General features: G+C 36.7%; 2 protein-coding genes across 2 annotated transcripts; one reads left to right on the forward strand and one right to left on the reverse strand.

Moving 5' to 3' along the window:
- Positions 1 to 964: 964 nt before the first annotated feature.
- On the forward strand, positions 965 to 12,295 carry LOC141586988 (AMP deaminase-like). Its single transcript, XM_074408397.1, has 20 exons — positions 965 to 1,457; positions 2,082 to 2,257; positions 2,496 to 2,700; positions 3,862 to 4,040; positions 4,153 to 4,204; positions 4,340 to 4,467; positions 4,561 to 4,740; positions 4,947 to 5,014; positions 5,154 to 5,296; positions 5,760 to 5,821; positions 6,829 to 6,942; positions 8,103 to 8,243; positions 9,077 to 9,229; positions 9,641 to 9,694; positions 10,256 to 10,366; positions 10,468 to 10,641; positions 10,719 to 10,799; positions 11,566 to 11,664; positions 11,783 to 11,905; positions 11,986 to 12,295. The coding sequence occupies exons 1-19, from the start codon at positions 1,088 to 1,090 to the stop codon at positions 11,849 to 11,851; spliced, it is 2,559 nt and encodes an 852-aa protein (XP_074264498.1). The 5' UTR covers positions 965 to 1,087; the 3' UTR covers positions 11,852 to 11,905; positions 11,986 to 12,295.
- Positions 12,296 to 13,367: 1,072 nt separating this feature from the next.
- Positions 13,368 to 17,498, reverse strand: LOC141586990 (protein SCO1 homolog 1, mitochondrial-like). The gene is made up of 6 exons (XM_074408399.1): positions 17,134 to 17,498; positions 16,093 to 16,183; positions 14,922 to 15,134; positions 14,317 to 14,406; positions 13,839 to 13,971; positions 13,368 to 13,656 (listed from the first exon to the last, which is right to left on the reverse strand). Exons 1-6 carry the CDS (start codon positions 17,422 to 17,424, stop codon positions 13,545 to 13,547), a joined length of 930 nt encoding a protein of 309 aa, XP_074264500.1. The 5' UTR covers positions 17,425 to 17,498; the 3' UTR covers positions 13,368 to 13,544.
- Positions 17,499 to 20,156: the final 2,658 nt, after the last annotated feature.

Raw genomic sequence — 20,156 nt, forward strand, 5'->3', positions numbered from 1 at the left:
TAGTTAGTCTCCCTTAAGACGAAGATATTTGTCCTAACTCTTAACACTAAAATTGGTCAAATATTATCCCATTTAAGCATATAAAACAAATTTAATATTTTTCTCTATGTATGCTACCTGTTTTTTTCTTTTTCATACTTTTAACTCATCCTAAATATAAGCAGGATAAACCCTTCTTAAATACGTATAAGAATATGTGGCTATAAAAAAAATAGTTATTGTAGCTGTTGTCTCTGTTGTGTAGTGCTAGAAAACCAATATCTCCCCTCCAAAATTGATGGATGCTGCACAAAACAAGAGGCACCATAAACTTGAGAAGAGAAGAATATGCACAGGAAAGATGCTTTAAACGTTCGATCACTCACTCAGAAGGCAATCAATCCAATTATGGAACCAACCTCAGTTTCCTAAGGCATAAACTACTGTCGATAAATACAAATTCTTATTTAAAACGGCATATTCATTTAAGTTTGACGAATCAAGTATCATATATGACACAAAATATAATTGGATTGAAAATAATAAAATGCACAATATAAGTGATATGTTATTCACCAATTCTCATTAAAGACGGACACTTTTCGTCACAAGTTGAAGACGGGTCAAATGTCGTCATTTTAACGACAAAATGTGACCATTTTAATGACAAATTATTATAGCTTAGGAAATTGTTCTGGTAACTTTTTAGGTAAAATGGTTATATTTTCGTCTTAAATGAATCACATTTTACCCCGTCTTCAGCTTGTGACGCTTTGATTATTATTTGAGCTATTTTATTCATAAAATAGATGTATCCATTTTTTTTTTAAGAAAGATCGTTTAGTTGTTTTTTTTTTTGGTCAAGAGGAAGATGTTTAATTGTTGATAACGCAACAATCACACATCAGAGGCTGACAGCTCACTCAGCTCACAGCATATATCGAGTTAGAGAGAGACGTAGCGAATACTCTATTCCATAGTGGATAGAGAGAGAAAGTAGAGTATTGATGAGGTGTCCTCCCTTATAAATATCCAAACTCCTTAGTCTCTTTCTCCTCCAATAGGGTTTTAGAGAGAGAAACCTCAACCCTTAACAATCCAATTAAAAATGGACAATTACTCACTACACTTAGCCATGGCGGCGCTAGTTGGCGCCTCCTTTGTCGCCGTCTCTGCGTACTACATGCACCGCAAAACCCTATCGCAGCTCCTTGACTTCGCTAAGTCCCTCGAGAATGAACGCCGCCGTGAAGAAGACGCAGCCGCAGCCGCAGCGGATGAGGATGATGTTGCGCCTCGTCCTTTCCGGCGCCGCAGGAAGAAAAGCGTTGGACCTTATCGCCGTGGTTCAGCGTCTATGTCGGATGTCACGACGGTTGGAGGTGGCGGCGAGGTTGACGGTGATGATAAACGGAATGGTGTTCTTCCTGTTGATGGTATTCCGGTTGGATTGCCCAGGCTTCGCACCTTATCTGAAGGTATCATTCTACTTTCTGCTGCTCAATTCTATGGTTTACTTTAGTGAATGGTCAACTATACATCATCATCATCATCATCATCATCATCACTCCCTCTGTCTCCCAAATTGCAAATGTTTAAATATCACTCCTGTCTTCTACCAAGTAATAGCTTTGACCTTAGTACAGGGACTAGTTCATTAGAAATACCCTGTATTTTCGCTATTATTATAAAAATTGGAGAACGGAAACTAAAGTTAGTTAAAGAGAGATAAATGAAGGAGGAGTGTGCATTTGTCAGAGTTAAGGAAGTTTAACTTCAAGGCATAAAATGTATACCAAATAAGGAGGAGTGTGCATTTGTCAGTGTTAATGTTCAGCAAGAAAACCCTTGAAACCTGCTTAAGCTAATCACCTGAAAAGTAGAGAAGCCATCAAAAGGAAAACCAACACTGGACCACTTTTATTTTTTTTTGTATGATCAACTGTCTAAACACTGGTTGAGTGTAATGTACCTGAGTTGACAACCCATGTTTGTATATGACAGTAATGACACTATCAGGTGATGGATCATGAAGTCATTTACTTCTTTGAAACCTGCATTTTCTAATTTATGTTTTCATTGATTTGATTACTCTGGTCTAGGGAAAGCTACAAGCCTGGCTAGTTCAGCTAGTAGATCTACTCACCTAATTAGGCCTACATCTCCAAAGTCCCCTGGTGCAAGTGCATTTGAAAGTGTTGAAGGATCGGATGATGATGATGATTTCACGGATAACTCTAAATTGGATCCCGCGTATCTCCTTTCTAACGGAAATACTGTAAGTCAGAGGTGTATTCATAGAAAACTGTAGTTTCTTATTTAGTTATTTGTCAAAAAAAAAGTAACGTAGTTTCTTTCTCATACTTAAGCCTGGTAGAAAAAGCTGTATAAGGTACTTTGCAATATTCTTCACCTTTAAGGCCCTCAGAATGACAATTTGAAACAAAGGAAAAAGAAAGGGATGAATGAGTTTAATTGAGGTGATTATTTTATTGACTTGGAATTTTATTGGGCAGGGATCTGAAACAAAAAGCCAATATCAGGATTTACCTGGGGATAGCAACAATGGAGATCAAATTCCTATAGCTACTACAAGCATGATTCGCTCTCACAGTGTATCTGGTGATCTGCATGGGGTTCAGCCTGATCCTATAGCTGCTGACATACTGAGAAAGGAGCCAGAACAGGAAACATTTGTCCGATTAAAAATCTCACCAAGTGGTACCTACTTTTCTCTCTTAATATTCACTGGAGCCTGTATTTGTCTGCTTATTGTTCTGTCAGACACAGTTTTGTAGCTGAGTCGTTGTTTACCGTTTTGATTTTTTCCTGAATGTTTGGATTTTTTGTTGGAGGCGTTTTCCTGACCTTTTTTTAATATAAATACAACAACAACATCATCAGAGCCTTAATCCCAAAATGATTTGGGGTCGGCTGACATGAATCATCCTTTAGAACCGTGCATGGGTGAACGCACACCTCAAAATGCGAACAAAATAAAATAATGCTCAAAAATTATAATATTAGCATAATGTCTTGTAAACTCTAAATCCATATAGGATTAGTATTTCTATAGTTTAATTAGGAATAAGGTTGCCGCTTGCATGGCGGTTTTGTTTCGAGAAAAAAGAGAGAAAAAAAAATACTCCCTATACGTACACCTATTGTGGTTGAGTTTTATGTAGCTTTATCTTATGAGTGAGTTGTCAGGTTACGCGTTCGAGACTTCTCAATTCTCATTGTTTGATCTAAAATAAGCCACTCCAGCATTTTTTTATAAAGCTTAAAAACCGTTTGCCGTTGATATTTGACCCCGACGTCCAACTTAAATTGGAATCAATGGACCTGTGTATGAGATTTTCTATGATATATTAGAAGGCCGCACTGTATATGTTGCATAGGTTTGTCGGACTACACTGCACAAAACACACCACTTGAGATGATGGTTCCCTAATATACCCAGCACGCGAAGTGGCAGTTCTTTGCCTTGCTCAGTTTCAAAAAATCCGATTATATTATAATTTTTTGTTACTGAAGTAAGTTTCATTTTGTGTGTGTGTGTGTGTTTCTTGGGGTATACCAAAAATAAGAGAGGATGGATAAAAGTAGGTTGATGAAAGGCTTGATAAGCGTAAAGAACATAAAGTGGGGTTTGAAGTGTGTTGTGACTTGTGAGAACTATAATATTTTATGTCAGACCTTGGGCCAACAGACCTACTTATAAACATGGTTCAAGACTTCAAGCAATGTGCAGTGATTCATCGTCAATCTATAGGTTATTTATTGTATTCTTGCGAGGAAATCAGTTTTTTTGAGCTTTATGATCTATGTATTGGTCATTTCTTTTCATTTGTTTTTCGTGCTGTTGTATCTCTCTCCCAGAGACCCCTGCACCTGATGAAGTTGAATCTTATTTGGTTCTCCAAGAATGCCTTGAATTGAGAGAGAGTTATGTGTTCAGAGAAGGAATCGCTCCATGGGAAAGAGAAATTATATCTGATCCCAGTACGCCTAAACCTAACCTAAACCCCTTCCAGTATACTCCCGAGAAGAAGACTGATGTAAGTATTCGATTTTTCCTTCATTGTTTGTTTTGATATACGGTGGAGAAGTACAGATCTAACGTTGTGATTGTTTTGGGCAATCTTCTTATACTCTGTTTTATTTTTGCAGCACATTTTTCGAATGGAGGATGGAGTAGTTCAAGTTTATGATAGTAAAAGCTGTAAGTATTTTTAACATGCTTTGGTCAATGTTGTTCTTCCATCTTTATTTATAATTTATAAAACCCTCCGGTGCCGATTCTTTGTATTCTTATTTCTGCTTTGTTTGTCCTGTGCGTGTTTTTTTCCATGTCTAGCTAAAGAGAAGCTGTTCCCTGTTGCTGATGCAACAACCTTTTTCACTGATTTGCATCACATTCTTCGGGTTATTGCTGCTGGAAACATTCGGACCTTATGCCACCATCGGCTAAATTTACTGGAACAAGTAACGGCTTTCTCATTGCTAACACTTGACAGCTAACATATATATATTCTACATAAATTGTTCTTGATTTTCTTTATTTGGACATTTACCCAGAAATTCAATCTTCATTTGATGCTTAATGCGGATAGGGAGTTCCTTGCGCAAAAGAGTGCACCTCATCGTGACTTTTACAATGTCAGAAAAGTTGATACCCACGTTCACCATTCAGCATGCATGAACCAGAAGCATCTTTTGAGGTTTATTAAGTCAAAGCTGAGGAAGGAGCCTGATGAGGTGAAATTTATTTTATCTTACGCTATTTTTGCTATAGCTCATATTTCCCCATAAGGAATTGTCTTATGTCAATATGGTTCATGTTGTTTGTGATTCTCTTAGCAGCAAGCTTGGAGAACTTGCTCACTGGACATATCTTCTTTATTTTATCTGTAAATCTATCCCGTGATCTATATATTTTATTAATAACTCCGTACCTGTTTCAGGTTGTTATATTTCGTGATGGGACCTATTTAACTTTAAAAGAAGTTTTTGAGAGCCTGGATCTCACTGGGTAAGAAAGATTTTTTATGGCATTCCCTTAAGACTATACTAATAGGATGTGCTCTGTTTGCCTGTCTGTTATACTTCTATGTGAACTTTTGAGGGACTTGAGATATATGATTAATCCTTCTTTTCATCTGGCCGCACAGATATGATCTAAACGTTGATCTATTAGATGTTCATGCTGACAAGAGCACTTTCCATCGTTTTGATAAATTTAACCTCAAGTACAATCCGTGTGGTCAAAGTAGGCTCCGGGAAATTTTCCTCAAACAGGATAATCTCATCCAAGGTTTGTACAAATGCACGTGTAACATAATTTAAATTCGGTCACCAACCAATTCTGAGAACTGGTTTTGAATTGGATTGTTTAATGATAGAATGCACGTCTTGTTGCTGAATTATTAGCGTGTGATATAATATGAGCGTGTTAGATACGAATATAATATGTTTTTTTGGGTACGCGTTAGATATGAATATGTGAGCATGGGATATTATGCTGATGATTAAGTGTAGGACAAACATGTTGCAACTTGTTGTATTCTTCCTAGGTTTAGTATCTTCTCCGGCAATTTGATATATTTTCTTTAACAAATTCTGTTATTTTTAATTGTAGTATATTCTTATGTGTAGACTCACTCTGATGAATGCCTACACGGGTTGTTGATTTGAGGCCCCAATTTGCTATTCGTTTACCTAATGCAAGGATAGCATTTTCTATATTAAGTTGTGGTTTTTCCTATTCCCTGTTACAGGACGATTTCTTGGAGAACTGACAAAGCAAGTTTTCTCTGACCTCGAGGCGAGCAAATATCAGGTTATTATATTGCCTACAGAACCTTGCGATTTATGTTGGCCCTTTCTGTTTTTGGCATTCATTGAGTGCCTTTTGGCGATGCCAGCTTCCCTTGGGTCTGAAAATCTCCTGCTTCCCCCTTGCAGTATGAATGTGAAATTTCCTGCTACTACTCTGTTCATATCCAAGTCCCCCATTAACTCAAAATCTCTTGCACAAAAAATTGGGACCATGGCAGTTGGATTCAAAGGGAGGGAGTATTAGCTAGCCGATAGCCTGATAGGCAAAACTTTTCCTGACAGGCATCATTCTCTTGCATGTGGACAATAGATGTCTTGTATGGCTTGGGTGCGATAGGTGATGTGTCAAACGGGTAATTTAGGTCAAGTTCTAGTTGGGTCTTTGCGGGTCCGGCTCATCAAGGCTTCATGGGTGCACTATTCTCAGGTCAAACATGGTTCAAGTCATTTTTGGGTCAGCTATTATGGTTCAGGTGAATCGGGTCATTTTTTTTGGTGGCCTTTATAGTTTTATATTCTGGTAGAAGGTTGTTGCCTTACACATACATGTTAGGTTTGTTTTCCATACTCCCCTGTAACTTCTTTGGTTGTCTGAACTTTGCTCTGGATATGGAACCCGCCTGGCTAGCCCTCTAGTGTCAATTCTTCTTTCTGAAGGTTTCTGATTCTTGTTGTACCTGTGACTCGTGAGATGCGTGATCTATTAGCAATCCATTCTTTGTTGCAGTTGGATATCCTTTACATTGACTTAAGAGATATTCTAGTTTTAACCTGGAAAGGAGTAAATTGTTCAAAAAATGCTGTTAAAGAATGGGTTTCCTTCCAATCATTAGCATTCTAACCAGTAAGCCTCATTGAGGGTCCACACAATCATTCCTAACATTTCTTCGGTTTGAGTCATTGTATTTCTGTGAAATGAACATGTACTTGATAATGTCATTTGAATCGTATCGTATCTCGTTGAATTGTAATGACTTCATCAGTGCATGATTCTGCTCTTTTATACAGATGGCCGAGTACAGAATATCTATATATGGTAGAAAGCAAAGTGAGTGGGACCAACTGGCCAGTTGGATTGTTAACAATGATTTGTACAGTGAGAATGTTGTTTGGTTGATTCAGGTATGTGAAAGGCATTTCTGTACCATGCTGTGTAATTTCCATTCCAATGAATCTAAGTTGGTCAATGTGATGTGTAATTTTTATCATATATTATCCAGAAACAACTTTCTTATATATTAATACTTGGTTCACTTTTAAGGTATTCCGGACCCTTACGTTTTATTTCGGTTTTTAAAATCGTTTTAATCTTTTATTCTCGATTTAAATTCTAAGTTTTTATAAAAGAAATCTGGACTTCGGTTTTAAAACCTATAAGTTTACTTGGCTTTCGTATTATGTTTCACTCCCCTTTTGTTTTTCACTTTTTTTTTCCCCCCCGCATTTTTGAGGTGTGCGTTCAACCATGGATGGTTCTAAAAGATGATTCATGTCAGCCGACCCCAAATCATTTTGGGATTAAGGCTCTGATGTTGTTGTTGTTGTTGTTGTTGTATTATCCAGAAACATCTGTGTTAAAGTTGCACACATCTGACTCCCCTATCTCACTATAGGTAGGAGCCTTTGAGATAATGGGCCAATGTTGTTGTTGTTGTTGTTGTTGTTGCTGTTGCTGTTGTTCAAGCTTTTGAGTTTCATTGTCTATTGCCTGTCTAGAGTCAAGTTTATTGGAGTCCATTTTTGAAATAATGGTCAAAAATAAAATATTTGTCGTTTTGGGTCGGTTTTGAAAATATTTGTCAAAATGGTGTCCACGTAGGCTCGGGATTTCTAGACCTGAAACACGCCACTACTAATGGCGTGTTTTGTGAAGGAAACACGCCATTAGCAGCGGCGTGTCTTTACAACAATTTTTTTCCTCAACTGACTGAACTTAAAAAAAAAAAAAAAAAAAAAAAAAAAATTACATAAGACACGCCATAGGGGGTGGCGTGTTTCCCCTTTGAAACCCGCCATTCCCAATGGCGTGTTTGTTTTAGTCCATTTTTTAATGAAGTTTCTTTCCCTACTCATTATAAACACGCCATTGGTAGTGGCGTGTTTTAGGTCCAGAAATCCCGAGCCTACGTGGACACCATTTTGACAAATATTTTCAAAACCGACCCAAAACGACAAATATTTTATTTTTGACCATTATTTCAAAAATGGATTCAGTTTATTGTTTGAAAAAAAATCTAATGTGCTTCCTACAATGTAGTCTTCTCTAACTTTTCCTTTTCCAGATTCCAAGACTATATAACATATACAAGGAAATGGGGATAGTGACATCATTTCAAAACCTGCTTGACAACATATTCCTTCCTTTGTTCGAGGTTACTGTCGATCCAGATTCACATCCTCATTTGCACCTATTCCTGAAGCAGGTATTCATATTCATTCATTCACACCCCTGTAATGCAGAACTGTACCCCAAATAAAAATGTCTACCTGAGGGCAAACCTTGTTCAGTTGTTGACCAGTGAACTTTAAATTTCTATTTTATTGTAGTGGTTCTCAGTTTACAATTAACATGTTGACGTGGCGCATTGTCATTTCCCTAGATCAGCTACTTGGTTCCTTGCAAACTTCCTTAGAATACAATGCTTGCTTAAAACATAGTTGGTATTTAGTCACCAGAGAGTGGTGTTGTAACACTTGTAACAACTTAGCGGCGTGGTGGAAGTTCGCGTGGCTAAGTTGTTGCCTCATGACAACGTGATTTGTAGTTAATATTTTGTAGTTAATAGAGTTTGCCATAAATGGTAGAAAAAAATTTACTCCATTTATAAGTAAGTACACATAAAAAAGACAATATTTTCTTTACTATTATGGGTAAACTCTCCCATATAGGTTAAGTTTAAAACTCTTAAGGGATCCAAACCCGATGCATATTGTCCAAATAGACAACACATGTCCATTTCCTCGGGCGCACACTGGTCTCACTTGTGCACAGTTGCACACCATGAGAGACTTTTTGGGAGGTCAGCTATTCTAAGACTACTGTCCTACACTATTCGAAATGGTCATATCTATCAGAAGTCATTGTATTGGAAAGGGTAGTACTGATCTTTTAAGCACTCCATTTGTGCTCCTCAGTAACGTAGGGTACTACAAGTTGTTTATCACATGAGCAAGTGCTTCAATTTCTAGTGGATGTCATTCTTCCTATCACTCTAATGTTATAATTGTGTGTAATAATTTGGTTATGGCTCTCAAGGCGGTTGGACTAGATCTGGTGGACGATGAAAGCAAACCCGAAAGACGCCCCACAAAGCATATGCCTACTCCAGACCAGTGGACCAATATCTTCAATCCAGCGTATTCGTACTATGTGTACTACTGTTATGCAAATCTCTATACACTAAATAAGGTATTGTGTGGGCTCTTTTCTCTAGTTCTCCTTTTGTATATTTATTATGGCAACATAAAAAATCAGTCTTACCGTCTAACAACTAAGTGAGATATTATGTACACATAATTATTTTGTGATGTGTAACATGAAATTCTTGACCAATCATCAGTCATGTATACAATGTCAGATGATGTTTTATGTGACAATTTTATTGTGTGGCATCCTGAACAACTAGTTTCTATTGTTAACACAAGGGTAAAGCTGCATACATCCAACCTCCTTTACCCTGCCTTGTACGTTTACATTGTCGTTGTTGGCGGCAGCATTGATACGGTCTCCTGCTGTGGACAGTTCTTATGACCTCGTTGGGTGTGAACAGCTACTCTTTGTAGCGACATAACATAAATTTTTGGGTATTTTATCTGGCAGCTGCGTGAGTCCAAGGGTATGACAACGATAAAATTCAGACCACATTGTGGAGAGGTATGTAACGAAACTACCATTCCTGTATATTTGATTTTATGCATCAAGAATATGTCTATTTTAGACGATAAAACTTAGGATATATCCCCTTTCACTGTCCACATTAGTTACTAAGGTCTCTGTTTGAATTGGCCAGACGATAAGGAAGTGTTTATTATTGTAATAGACGGCTAATTTTCAAAGAAGAGACTGAGAGGGTTTTATATTCCGAATTTGTTTAGTTTTTTGCTTGTCGATTATTAAAACTACCTCACACCTTTATGTAGATTAACATGCAATGTTTCTGAGTTCATATGTGCATGTACAATACACATGATATGAATGCAAATACGCTTCTAGAACTCTCATCCTATGGTGCATGACATTATCAGATGAGTAGATGTTTCATGGATGAACAAAAGGGAAATATTGTAACAGGAATACTTTGTTATTTCAAATCCAAAAGCTTAGTCTCGTTTATGAGCTCACCGAAACCCTAGCAGTGGCTGATCATTGTTTGGGCTGTCTTATTGAAGTCTTGTTGTTTGAAATAGGTATTAATCTTTTCTATTGAATTTTCAGGCTGGCGACGTTGATCATCTTGCAGCAGCTTTCCTCACATCCCATAATATTGCTCATGGAATTAATTTGAGGAAATCTCCTGTACTTCAGTATCTCTATTATTTAGCGCAGGTATTCCTGAAGGAAACTCAATTTCGACTGGTTGTGTACTTGATTTATCTTAACGTCATGACTGGACAAGTACTTAACATAGTCTTCTCTTCTCTATTCAGATTGGGCTGGCAATGTCTCCTCTTAGCAACAACTCTTTATTTTTGGACTATCATCGCAACCCTTTTCCTGTCTTCTTTTTGCGTGGTCTAAATGTATCCCTATCTACAGATGACCCATTACAGATTCATTTAACCAAGGAGCCGTTAGTGGAAGAATACAGCATAGCTGCCTCCGTGAGTGTCTCCCTGTTTGGTATACTTGATGAGAATGTTGTCGTGAATTTGTGATCTAAAATGTTTTTCCGTGGTAGGTGTGGAAGCTAAGTTCATGTGATTTGTGTGAGATTGCCCGTAATTCTGTCCTTCAATCTGGATTTTCTCATGCTTTAAAGGTATTTCTCGTATAGCAGTAGTTGTGTACGTAGAGAGTTTCTGATCATGGGTCGGGTCTTGCATCTCTTGCCCACGTTAGTGATTTGATTAGGTGTCTCCGGATGAGTAGGGAGGATTTGGTCGCCGCTTGAAAAACACAGGAAGTGGAAAATTCCATGATTTCCAAAAAAGCGGGTTGTTTGGTTGCCATATTTTTTGGAAAATGTTGGAATTGAAACTTCCCAGGAATTTCCAATGCCTACAGATTGTAGAAAGTGGCTTACCTACTCCCGTCATTGGAAATTCCTATGGAATTTACTTCCTACATTGGTGACCTAACACTTTTGCCAAATTCATCCGAATTGGATGGGGGAACTCAATTCTTATGAATTGGAATTTCCTAGGAAATTTAAGCTCATTGATCAGCCACATGATTCCTTAATATGTTCCTGTAACGTGTCTTAGTTTTAGAACATGAATTCCAGTACACATTTATTACGTGAAATGCATTAAATCAAAACTAGTATAAGTAATGGATAGGAGTTAACCCTTGCGGCTTGCGTTTGAGCCACGCTGCTTTTGTTCGGCAATGTTTAAGGCTAATAATTATGAGATGTGATACATGTTGGACCAACTCATTAACCCTATAACTAAATGAGGAGTACATAAGAATTTGGAGTGGTTTCACATGATTTAACCATTACATATAAGCGATGCCCATTTTAAGGGTGCTCTTTATACTGATTTCATTTTGTAACTTGGTGCGACATTCTTTTTTGTCAATAGACTCATTGGATTGGACAACAGTACTACATAAGAGGACCAGAAGGGAACGACATTCACAAGACAAATGTACCTCACATACGAGTAGAGTTCCGTCAAATGGTATGTTATTGCTTCACAGATGCTCAATAAGGGACCCCCCCCCCCCCCCCTCTTTTCCAATAAGTAAGAGAAAATGTACCTAACTTTACTCTTTTTTTTTTTTTTTTTTCCTTTGCAGATATGGAGGGAGGAGATGCAGCAAGTGTATCTGGGAAAGGCTAATATCCCTGAAGAAGTTGACAAGTGATGCCTGAAGTACAGATATTTCTCGATTCACTAAATACTTGAGCTGCTTAATTGGGTATGGCCATCTTGATAGGATTTCTAGACTGTTTGTTTTATGTCCCAGAATTGTTTAGATACTGATGTGGATTCTCACAGATGATAGAAGTTTCATACCTCACCTGTTTTCAAACGCCACCGCAATTGTGTACACGAGATTGGCTCCAAAACCTCATCGGAGGGGTTTGCAGAAATGAAATTATGTCTTGAAATGTTATAGCATACACGGCAATATGCCCAATAAACTCAGGATTAGAGTTGTAATAATGTCTACAGTTTGAGAACAGCTTGTATAATTTTCTTTATTTGGAGGAAGCAAGGCGATTGTTGTTCCTCAAGTTTTGCCCCTGTATGCTACAGAGAGTATATAGTTTACCTGGTTTTGTGCATTACAAGGCCCCAATCATGATCCGTAGATCCAAATTACATGTACCCATATTGACTTGCGTTACAATATGGTTAGATTTGTATTGGTCGCAAAGGTATCTGATGGGAATATTAGGAGTCATGACTGCATAGGCTTGTATACGCAATGATTTACTCTTTTCATCCATCACCCTATTTCGTAAAGAGGATGTAGGAATGATTAATAGGAAGGTTAACGAACTACCTAAATGAGTAATTTTGTTCAATAAGGCTTTGTTATTTTGAACTTGATTTCAGTTCGCTGTAGTTCATTCTAGTTCCGTTTATTTTTGTTCTTCAAACAAATTCATTCAATTCAGATGGTTTCATTCCAAAAGAAGAAGACCTAAGTTTTATACCAGTCGGTCTCGTATGCGAGGCTCCTAAATTACTAATTTACTATATGCATTTTTCATTAGTCATAAGAGTTATTAGGTTATTAGCCTCGCTCTCTCAAATGACAAATGTAAAATGTTTTCCAAGGAGTTTTTTGCAATTTATGAGCTGTAATTATTAGTTATGCAGCCTCCTGATGCCTGGCAACATTGAGTCTTAAGATAGGGTGTTAATGTACTCGACTGTAGAACTACTATTATATAATTTTGTTGTCTTCAATTGAAATATAATTTCTTTATTGTTAATCTGGTAAACGTGTAGACGAGTACGTGTATTAAGAATTGTGTCTATACTGTGTAAATCCCCAAATATGTTTTGAAATGAGGGATCGTTGTCAGAAATGGTTACAAGGTTGGTGCCCAAATGGTGAAGGAAGTGCTTCCAAAGTCCAAGTTATAGTGAGATTACCACAAATCTTTCCGTTTAAAGATATGGAGGTTGTCTAGCATCGACGAATTGCACTGAATTCAGTGGGAGAAGAGTTCCAAAGGCAACACAAAAGGCATTAATTAGAACTTAAAACCGTCTAAAAGCCCATCCATCTTCTTTCGAATTGTGAGGTACATGACTTGTGGACCTCTTTTATAGGAGATGCATTTCAGTAAAAGTAACACCAGGAGTGACAGATTTATTTATTTCTTACCTTCTGCAGCTGTTCGTTTCTTTCAAAGACATGCGAGTAACATATCTGAACATGGGATTATTTCTAAATGAAAATTTATCTCCAAAGTTGAATTTGAAGTATCATACAATACTAATAAATGTACTCCCTCAAAACCAGAACAAAGTTGTATTCGAAATAACAAATGCCGCACAGTTTCTCCATGCTAAGATACTGAAAAATACAAGACTTGTACCTACTTTTTCTTGTACTGCTTCACTTCTTTGATTATACCATTGGTAAGCTCATCAATATCATTATTTTTTCCATAGAACTTAACAAAATCCATTTTAGGACTCATCAAGTACCTGCACAATATGAGATGAAAATTAGCCACTAGATTGTATTTCCAAGTGCACCACGCAATTCACCGCATTATAAACTACAAGACGGTCTTAGATTCAAACTCAAAATGCAATACAGGCAAACTGAAACTTTCAGAAGTGTAATTAATTCAATCACAGATTTTTCAGTTAGTGACAATACTTACATGACGATAGAGTGGTCAACGAGATAATCAGAGCCTTCCTCTGCTGTCTTCATATAATACACTCTGTATGCGCGAGCAACTTTTCGGATCTCCTCTGGATCACCAGTTAATCCAATCAGCTTCGGATGGAACTCTGTAATGTATCCAAAAGTGTTAGGAATCTGAGAAGTGGAAATGAGTTACATCCATGCATCGCTGATTGTATATGATGTCTAGTTTGGGGTGTTGGTTTTGACAAGATAATAGGTACTCGTGTTTAACGAAGGAACACTAATCAAAATCACTGAATCTACATGACTTGCTACTCAAAAAAATAGCCACCCAAGTCATAATGATTTGCCTTTAAAACAGATCGTCTCAAAATTATGTGCATTTCAAAATTCTTATTATGGCAGCTCCATTTTCCCAATCATCCCATTCTAAACAGGTCTCAGTAAGTTGTGATTCAGAGGAAAGACGGTGTTTTTTTAGTTGGTACCTTTGACATACTCACTAACTTGCTCAACGGTATCTCTTTCAGGATCCACCGATATAAAAACTGGTACGATTTCAATTCCTGATTTTTCTTCTGCAAACAATAATTTATCAGCACATTAAAATATGTCCCAATAAAAAAAATAAGATACAGCAATTTATGGCTAACGTGTCCAGCAACACTCAAGATTCAGATGAATGAATATATAACTGCAAGCCATCAGTAATTTGCTTGATGAAACCCCAAGAGAATTGAGGAGTCAATCATTCCATCCCCACACCCAAAATAAAAATAGAAAACAGAAAACAAAGATTAGCTAAAAAAACTATCAAGAAAAGAAACCTATACTGTTAAAAGTTAAGACGTTAGTGAAATATTGATGCCATCCCATTTACACCTGTGCCCTCCCAATCTCCCATTAGTTCTTAATATTGCTAATAGGAAGTGTATATGTAGGCACAAAACAGACAATTGAGGAGTCAATCATTCTTTTTGCCAACGTTTTGCAGATACGCCTCATAGGACCTGGGGTCCTCAGGCATCGCTAATGTCTAAAAGATTGTCAGATACTAGTTAAACCAATATTATACAAAGCAAAAAATACTTACTTATTTTATCAACTGCAGCAGCAAGTTTCAGGAGTTCATCAGGGCAGATATCAGGACAATGAGTAAAGCCAAAATACATCACAGTCCATTTACCCAAAAAGTCTTCATCAGTTACAGTTTTGCCTTCATGATTAATGAGCTTGAATGGCCCTCCAATAGCTGCTTGTCCAACAGAGGGTCCCTGTCGTACCGTATTTGAGGCAGTGTCTATTTCTGCAAGATTAGAAATTCACACAGGCTCAAGAGCTTGAATGTGTGAGACCATGTACCCAAGATAACCACAGTAAAGGGATACACCCAGCTATAGAGATGGCTTGTACAACTCAATGCTTTAATCCCTTTTGGTTGGGGACGAGAGAACACTAAAAAGGAAAGTCGCTAGTAAATATGTAAAGGAATAACTATAAAATATGCATTCCGTATTGAATGTTATAAGAGACAGCAACTCAGTAAAACAAGTAAACAATATTTTAGCTGCCAAAATCAATATAGGTCACCTTTTAATTTTACCCATAGATTCAATGTCACTCTTTATGATGAAAATCTCTAGAACTATAACAGGGAAACTATACAAGCAAAAGGAGTGAAAACGAGTATTGTATCAACCTATTGACCCCGAACACATGTAGTTTCCAAAGACAGCAACCATTCTCAACTGAAAGACGTTATTTTTGGAAGTCTAAGAAGTTCTACGCTGCTTGCTAAAGATAAAGCGGTAGGTTGATACAATATTCATTTTCATGGACATAATTTATAAGAGAAAATACCCTTCCACCACTACATTTTCATTTTCAATATAAATTTGTAGTTCTAGAACTATAACAGGGAAACCCCTGAATTACAAATTTATTGCATATATGTTGTATAAAGCTTCGAATGAGAATAATCGATAGACCGCGACCTAGTCTAGAGAAAATACCGTTCCACCACTACCATAACAGCAACAACACCACGTGATATAAACTTTCCGTACCACTATCTAAGAGACCTTACCATATTGATATATTTAAGACAATTAATTCTTACTAGAAGCCAGTTATTCATTGCCTATAGTTTCCACTTTCTGTCCACCCAACTCCTATATTCTGAACTTAGTATGTTAACATCTCAAGTTTACCTAATCACTAATCAATAAGACCAAAAAAACAACTGACTCACCATAGTAATCTACCTTCAATATGGCGCTTCTTTTCTTGGTCGTAGTAGAAGACAATCCCTGCTCCAGTAACAAGCAACAAAAGGAGGCTCACCCATGAAACAGGCTGCCACGCACCAATAAAACAACCAGGTCACTAATCAGAGACCACCTAAATTGATATCAATTAACTATCTTCATTCCAGATTAAAGACAAAGATCGCAACTCAAGAAACAAAGCATGTTGTAAGTGTCCATTAGACCAGCTCTAATGCACCGCAATATATCTTTTCATATTTCTAAATTCATCAAATATCTAAGAATCATTAGACATAATTTGTCCTGCGATCTCGATAAAAAACACAAGAACTTTTTCATGGGCTCTTTCACAAAGGTCTGAAATTTGACATTGAGCATAAAAACATGAAGCAATTGGACGAAACAACCTCAAACTCAGTACCAAACTCAGAAACAGAGACAATTCTCAAGCACCTCCAAATTTAGGGGTACTTTATTACACTTCCAGCCCCTCCAATTCGATATGATACTGTGATAGTATCTTTAGTAAGTTTTCATTGCAAATGTGACAATTTTACCCCCACTATCTGCTCACCCAATCCTCAGTCTCCTCCGTCCCCTCTCCCTGCATTTTAGGAGTTTGCGGGTTAATTTAGTAACTTTGTGCTAAAGACGCGGCATTTTCCGCTTTCGGTGCAACATTCTGCCAAAGGCAAACGTTACAAGTCAATGGATTGGAGGGGCTATATTTTAACAATTAGTCTTGCTGAAGACGGGTCGGAGCAAGCCAAGTGCTTCCCTCTCTCCTCTATTTGGGTCATTTGTGAGGGAAAATGGTATCCGTCACTCTAAAGTGACGGATACGTGCCGTCACAAATGAGATTTTGTGATATTTTAAATCGATAGCTTAAGATTCAAGAAATAAGGGAATTATCAAAATCATTGCTTCAATTTTAAAACTTCAGAAACTACACAAATCGCAATTACAATCGCTTCAACAAGAGTAACTAAATAAGACGCAAGAATGAATAAAAAAGTGAAGGAGAAAGTGGAAATTACCGATCCACGAATGGATTTTCCGGCGTCGGCACCAGATTGTTGTGATCCCTGAGATTTTTCGCCATCGCCGGAAGAAGGAGATGGTGCAGAAGTGGAAAGGTACCTGTGGCTTAATCTGAAGGAATTGAGTTCCCTATAGTAACTGTTGATAGGAGAGAGAGAAGAGGATTTGGAGAGGTGTGGCAGTGGCGATAATGGAGAAGTCAAGTAAGAACGGTGGTGTAGGAGGTTGAGATGGCGGAGATAACGGTGGAGTTGGTTGCTTTTGGTTATGGCGCTGCTGCCTGACATTGTTGTTCTGATTTTGACCGCAAACCCCCTCCTGTCTTTCCAAGGGTTTAACACAATCAACACTTTTTTCTCCCTTTCCACTTTGACCGCAAACTAGGTAGTACCAAAACGGACCACGGACACGTGACACGGCATCCCATGAAATTTAGGATACGGGACACGTTATTTAAATTTAATAAAATATATATTTTTTAGTTATAAACGTTTGATTTTATTTTTGTAAAAGTATTTGATATTACATTTAAATAAGTGAAAGTAAAACTTGCCCTTGATTAGAACTCGTTTTCATTTCCCAGCCAAACCCATATTCTAATCAATCTCTTTCGGCGGCTCATTTCTTGTGTAAAGAACACCATTCACCCCAAATGATTTTGAAATATCAAGGACACGCGTCGGACACGTGCCCAAATACCATGGACACGCGTCTTGATTTACAAACCAGTCGCTAGCTTGATTTGATTCCCTATAAACATGATCGATATGAACTGACCAGTCTTCTTTCTTAATAAGCTCTTTGCAATATTGAATAATCGGACGTAGGTTATAGCTCATTAGTTGTTCTTCTTGTGTCAACTTTACGTAAGAAGCGTTATCCATATGAATTAGAAGTTTACATACTCGAAATATCCTCACTCTTTCGTGACTAGAGACGCGGGCTAGGAGCTCAACCCGCATAGACGAACATATTCAACCTGAGAAAAGAAAGCAGAATTAAATTATCGGTTTCATCTCTAAAAAAACCACCACACCGTGTAGGACCTAGATTGTCTTTGGACACGCCATCGGTGTTAAGTAAGACTCGCCCATGAGGTGGCGGGTTCCATTTTAGGAATATTTATTTATGAAAATTAAACTGTGGGGTTTAGCAGGAAAATTAAGCAAATTCTGAACTTTAAGCAATTCTGATAGAACTTCAACAATGCACTGATCTTGCAGATGAAACAAAAAATAGCAAATGATTTTTAAAATTAATGAAATTTGGTGGTAAATACTATGATTATATAAACTTCAACTGATAAAAATTTGGAGATTTAATTTTCAATCTAACTATTTTAAAAAATTCATTCAAGTCTGATAGCAATTTGAACTCTGGCAGAAGTTCTGATGAAATTATGAACTGATGATTTGTTTTGGGGTCTTGGGATATAATTACTCACTTAAATTTCTACAGAAGATCACAGGATAATCTAAGCAAGTAACTTGAGAATTTAAATAAGAAAATCCATAACAAAGTGTTAGTCATTTAGACCAAATAAGAATCATCTTATGAAATCAAAATTACTAATTAATTTTATAGTGGTCTAAATCTACATGCATGCTTAAGAAAATACAAGAAGATGATATGGTATAAAACCATCTTAAGATAAAAATTTCTTACAATGGGTAAAGGCAAATAAGGGCACTACAAAGGTCTCCTACCTTTGTAGTTCTTGTGCTAAATTGACTAGGATGATCCTCCTTCTTTAAGCACCCAAAGTTGAGTACCTCCTTTAATTAACACCCAAGATTAACCCAAAATAATTACTACAAATAATATAGACTAGATATTATTCGAGTATTAATATATATATATATATATATATAGTGTCAAGTTCTTCTAAGTCCTTAATATCTTTTGAGTCCCTAAGTCTTTATTAGGGCCCTTGGATTAGGAGAATGGAGAGTGGAGATTTGCCTACTTAATACCCACTATATGCGTGAAAAAAAAAAGGAAATAGGTTGAGGAGGAGAGAGGACATCTGTGTCAGTACTAATGTACTAGTATTGCCTATTACCCATCGTGCACACACAAACACATGCATAAGCACTCAACAACCTTCCTCAACACATTTCGAAACAAACTCCACCAAAACACAATTTTAAAAAAAAAAAATCTCATCTTCCTGGCGATAATTTACAGCAAATCCTACTTTCTTCAATTATCATCTACCTTTATCAGCTTCCTTTATTATCTTCCATTATTATCCTCCAATCTCAGAAACAAACAACAAGACGAACGCCCAACGTTAAAAATGACGGATTTGCAAATGATTCCATTTAGCCATGATAATTTTTGGATTGTTTATTTATTTTCTTCATTCAAAGTTAGGTTATATATCATGTCTTTTATGAAAACATTAGGTTAAATATGAACAATTGTTTAAATATGAGGATGAAGTGTATTTTAGGTTATTTTTGAAGCTTGTTTGTTATTATGTGAAAACTGCAAATCCACTCTTTTAACATGAACTCCAACATTATAGAGTTCAACGTCAAGTCTGTGAATATTAAGTTAAACTTCGAAAATGTTGGAGTTATTTATCTGGTAGAGTTAAACATCATATTTCAGGTTGTTGTTTGTAACAGTGAATATAGTATCGGCAACATGACTGTAAGAAGACGAATAAAGTGTAACTGTAACATTAAAAAGTGTAATTACAATGGTTATAAATGTAATTTTAACTACAAATGGTGTGATTTGAAGCAACAAAAGTATTATTGTAATTATTATGGTAGAATTGTAAAAATTGTAATTATAACTGATAAAAGTGTAATTATAACAGATAAAAGTGTAATTTTGATTAGTAAAAGTGTTATTGTAAGAGACAAAATATGTAAGTTTTTAAACTGTAATTCTAATGATAACAAGTATAATTGTAACAGACAAAAGTGTAATTATAACAACGAAAGGGTTTATTGTAACAGAAAAGCTGTAAGTTTTTAAACTGTAATTGTAATAATAGAAAGTATAA

This window comes from Silene latifolia, chromosome 6, assembly GCF_048544455.1.
Source record: "Silene latifolia isolate original U9 population chromosome 6, ASM4854445v1, whole genome shotgun sequence".
Lineage (NCBI taxonomy): Eukaryota > Viridiplantae > Streptophyta > Magnoliopsida > Caryophyllales > Caryophyllaceae > Silene > Silene latifolia.

Coding starts and splice junctions, on each gene's coding strand:
- LOC141586988 (XM_074408397.1), top strand. CDS start 1,088: ATGGACAATTACTCACTACACTTAGCCATGGCGGCGCTAGTTGGCGCC. Junction 4,041..4,152: donor CTCCCGAGAAGAAGACTGAT/GTAAGTATTCGA, acceptor TTATTTTTGCAG/CACATTTTTCGAATGGAGGA. Junction 10,800..11,565: donor GATTTTCTCATGCTTTAAAG/GTATTTCTCGTA, acceptor TTTTGTCAATAG/ACTCATTGGATTGGACAACA.
- LOC141586990 (XM_074408399.1), bottom strand. CDS start 17,424: ATGTCAGGCAGCAGCGCCATAACCAAAAGCAACCAACTCCACCGTTAT. Junction 16,184..17,133: donor GAAAATCCATTCGTGGATCG/GTAATTTCCACT, acceptor GGTGCGTGGCAG/CCTGTTTCATGGGTGAGCCT. Junction 15,135..16,092: donor AAAGAAGCGCCATATTGAAG/GTAGATTACTAT, acceptor CTAATCTTGCAG/AAATAGACACTGCCTCAAAT.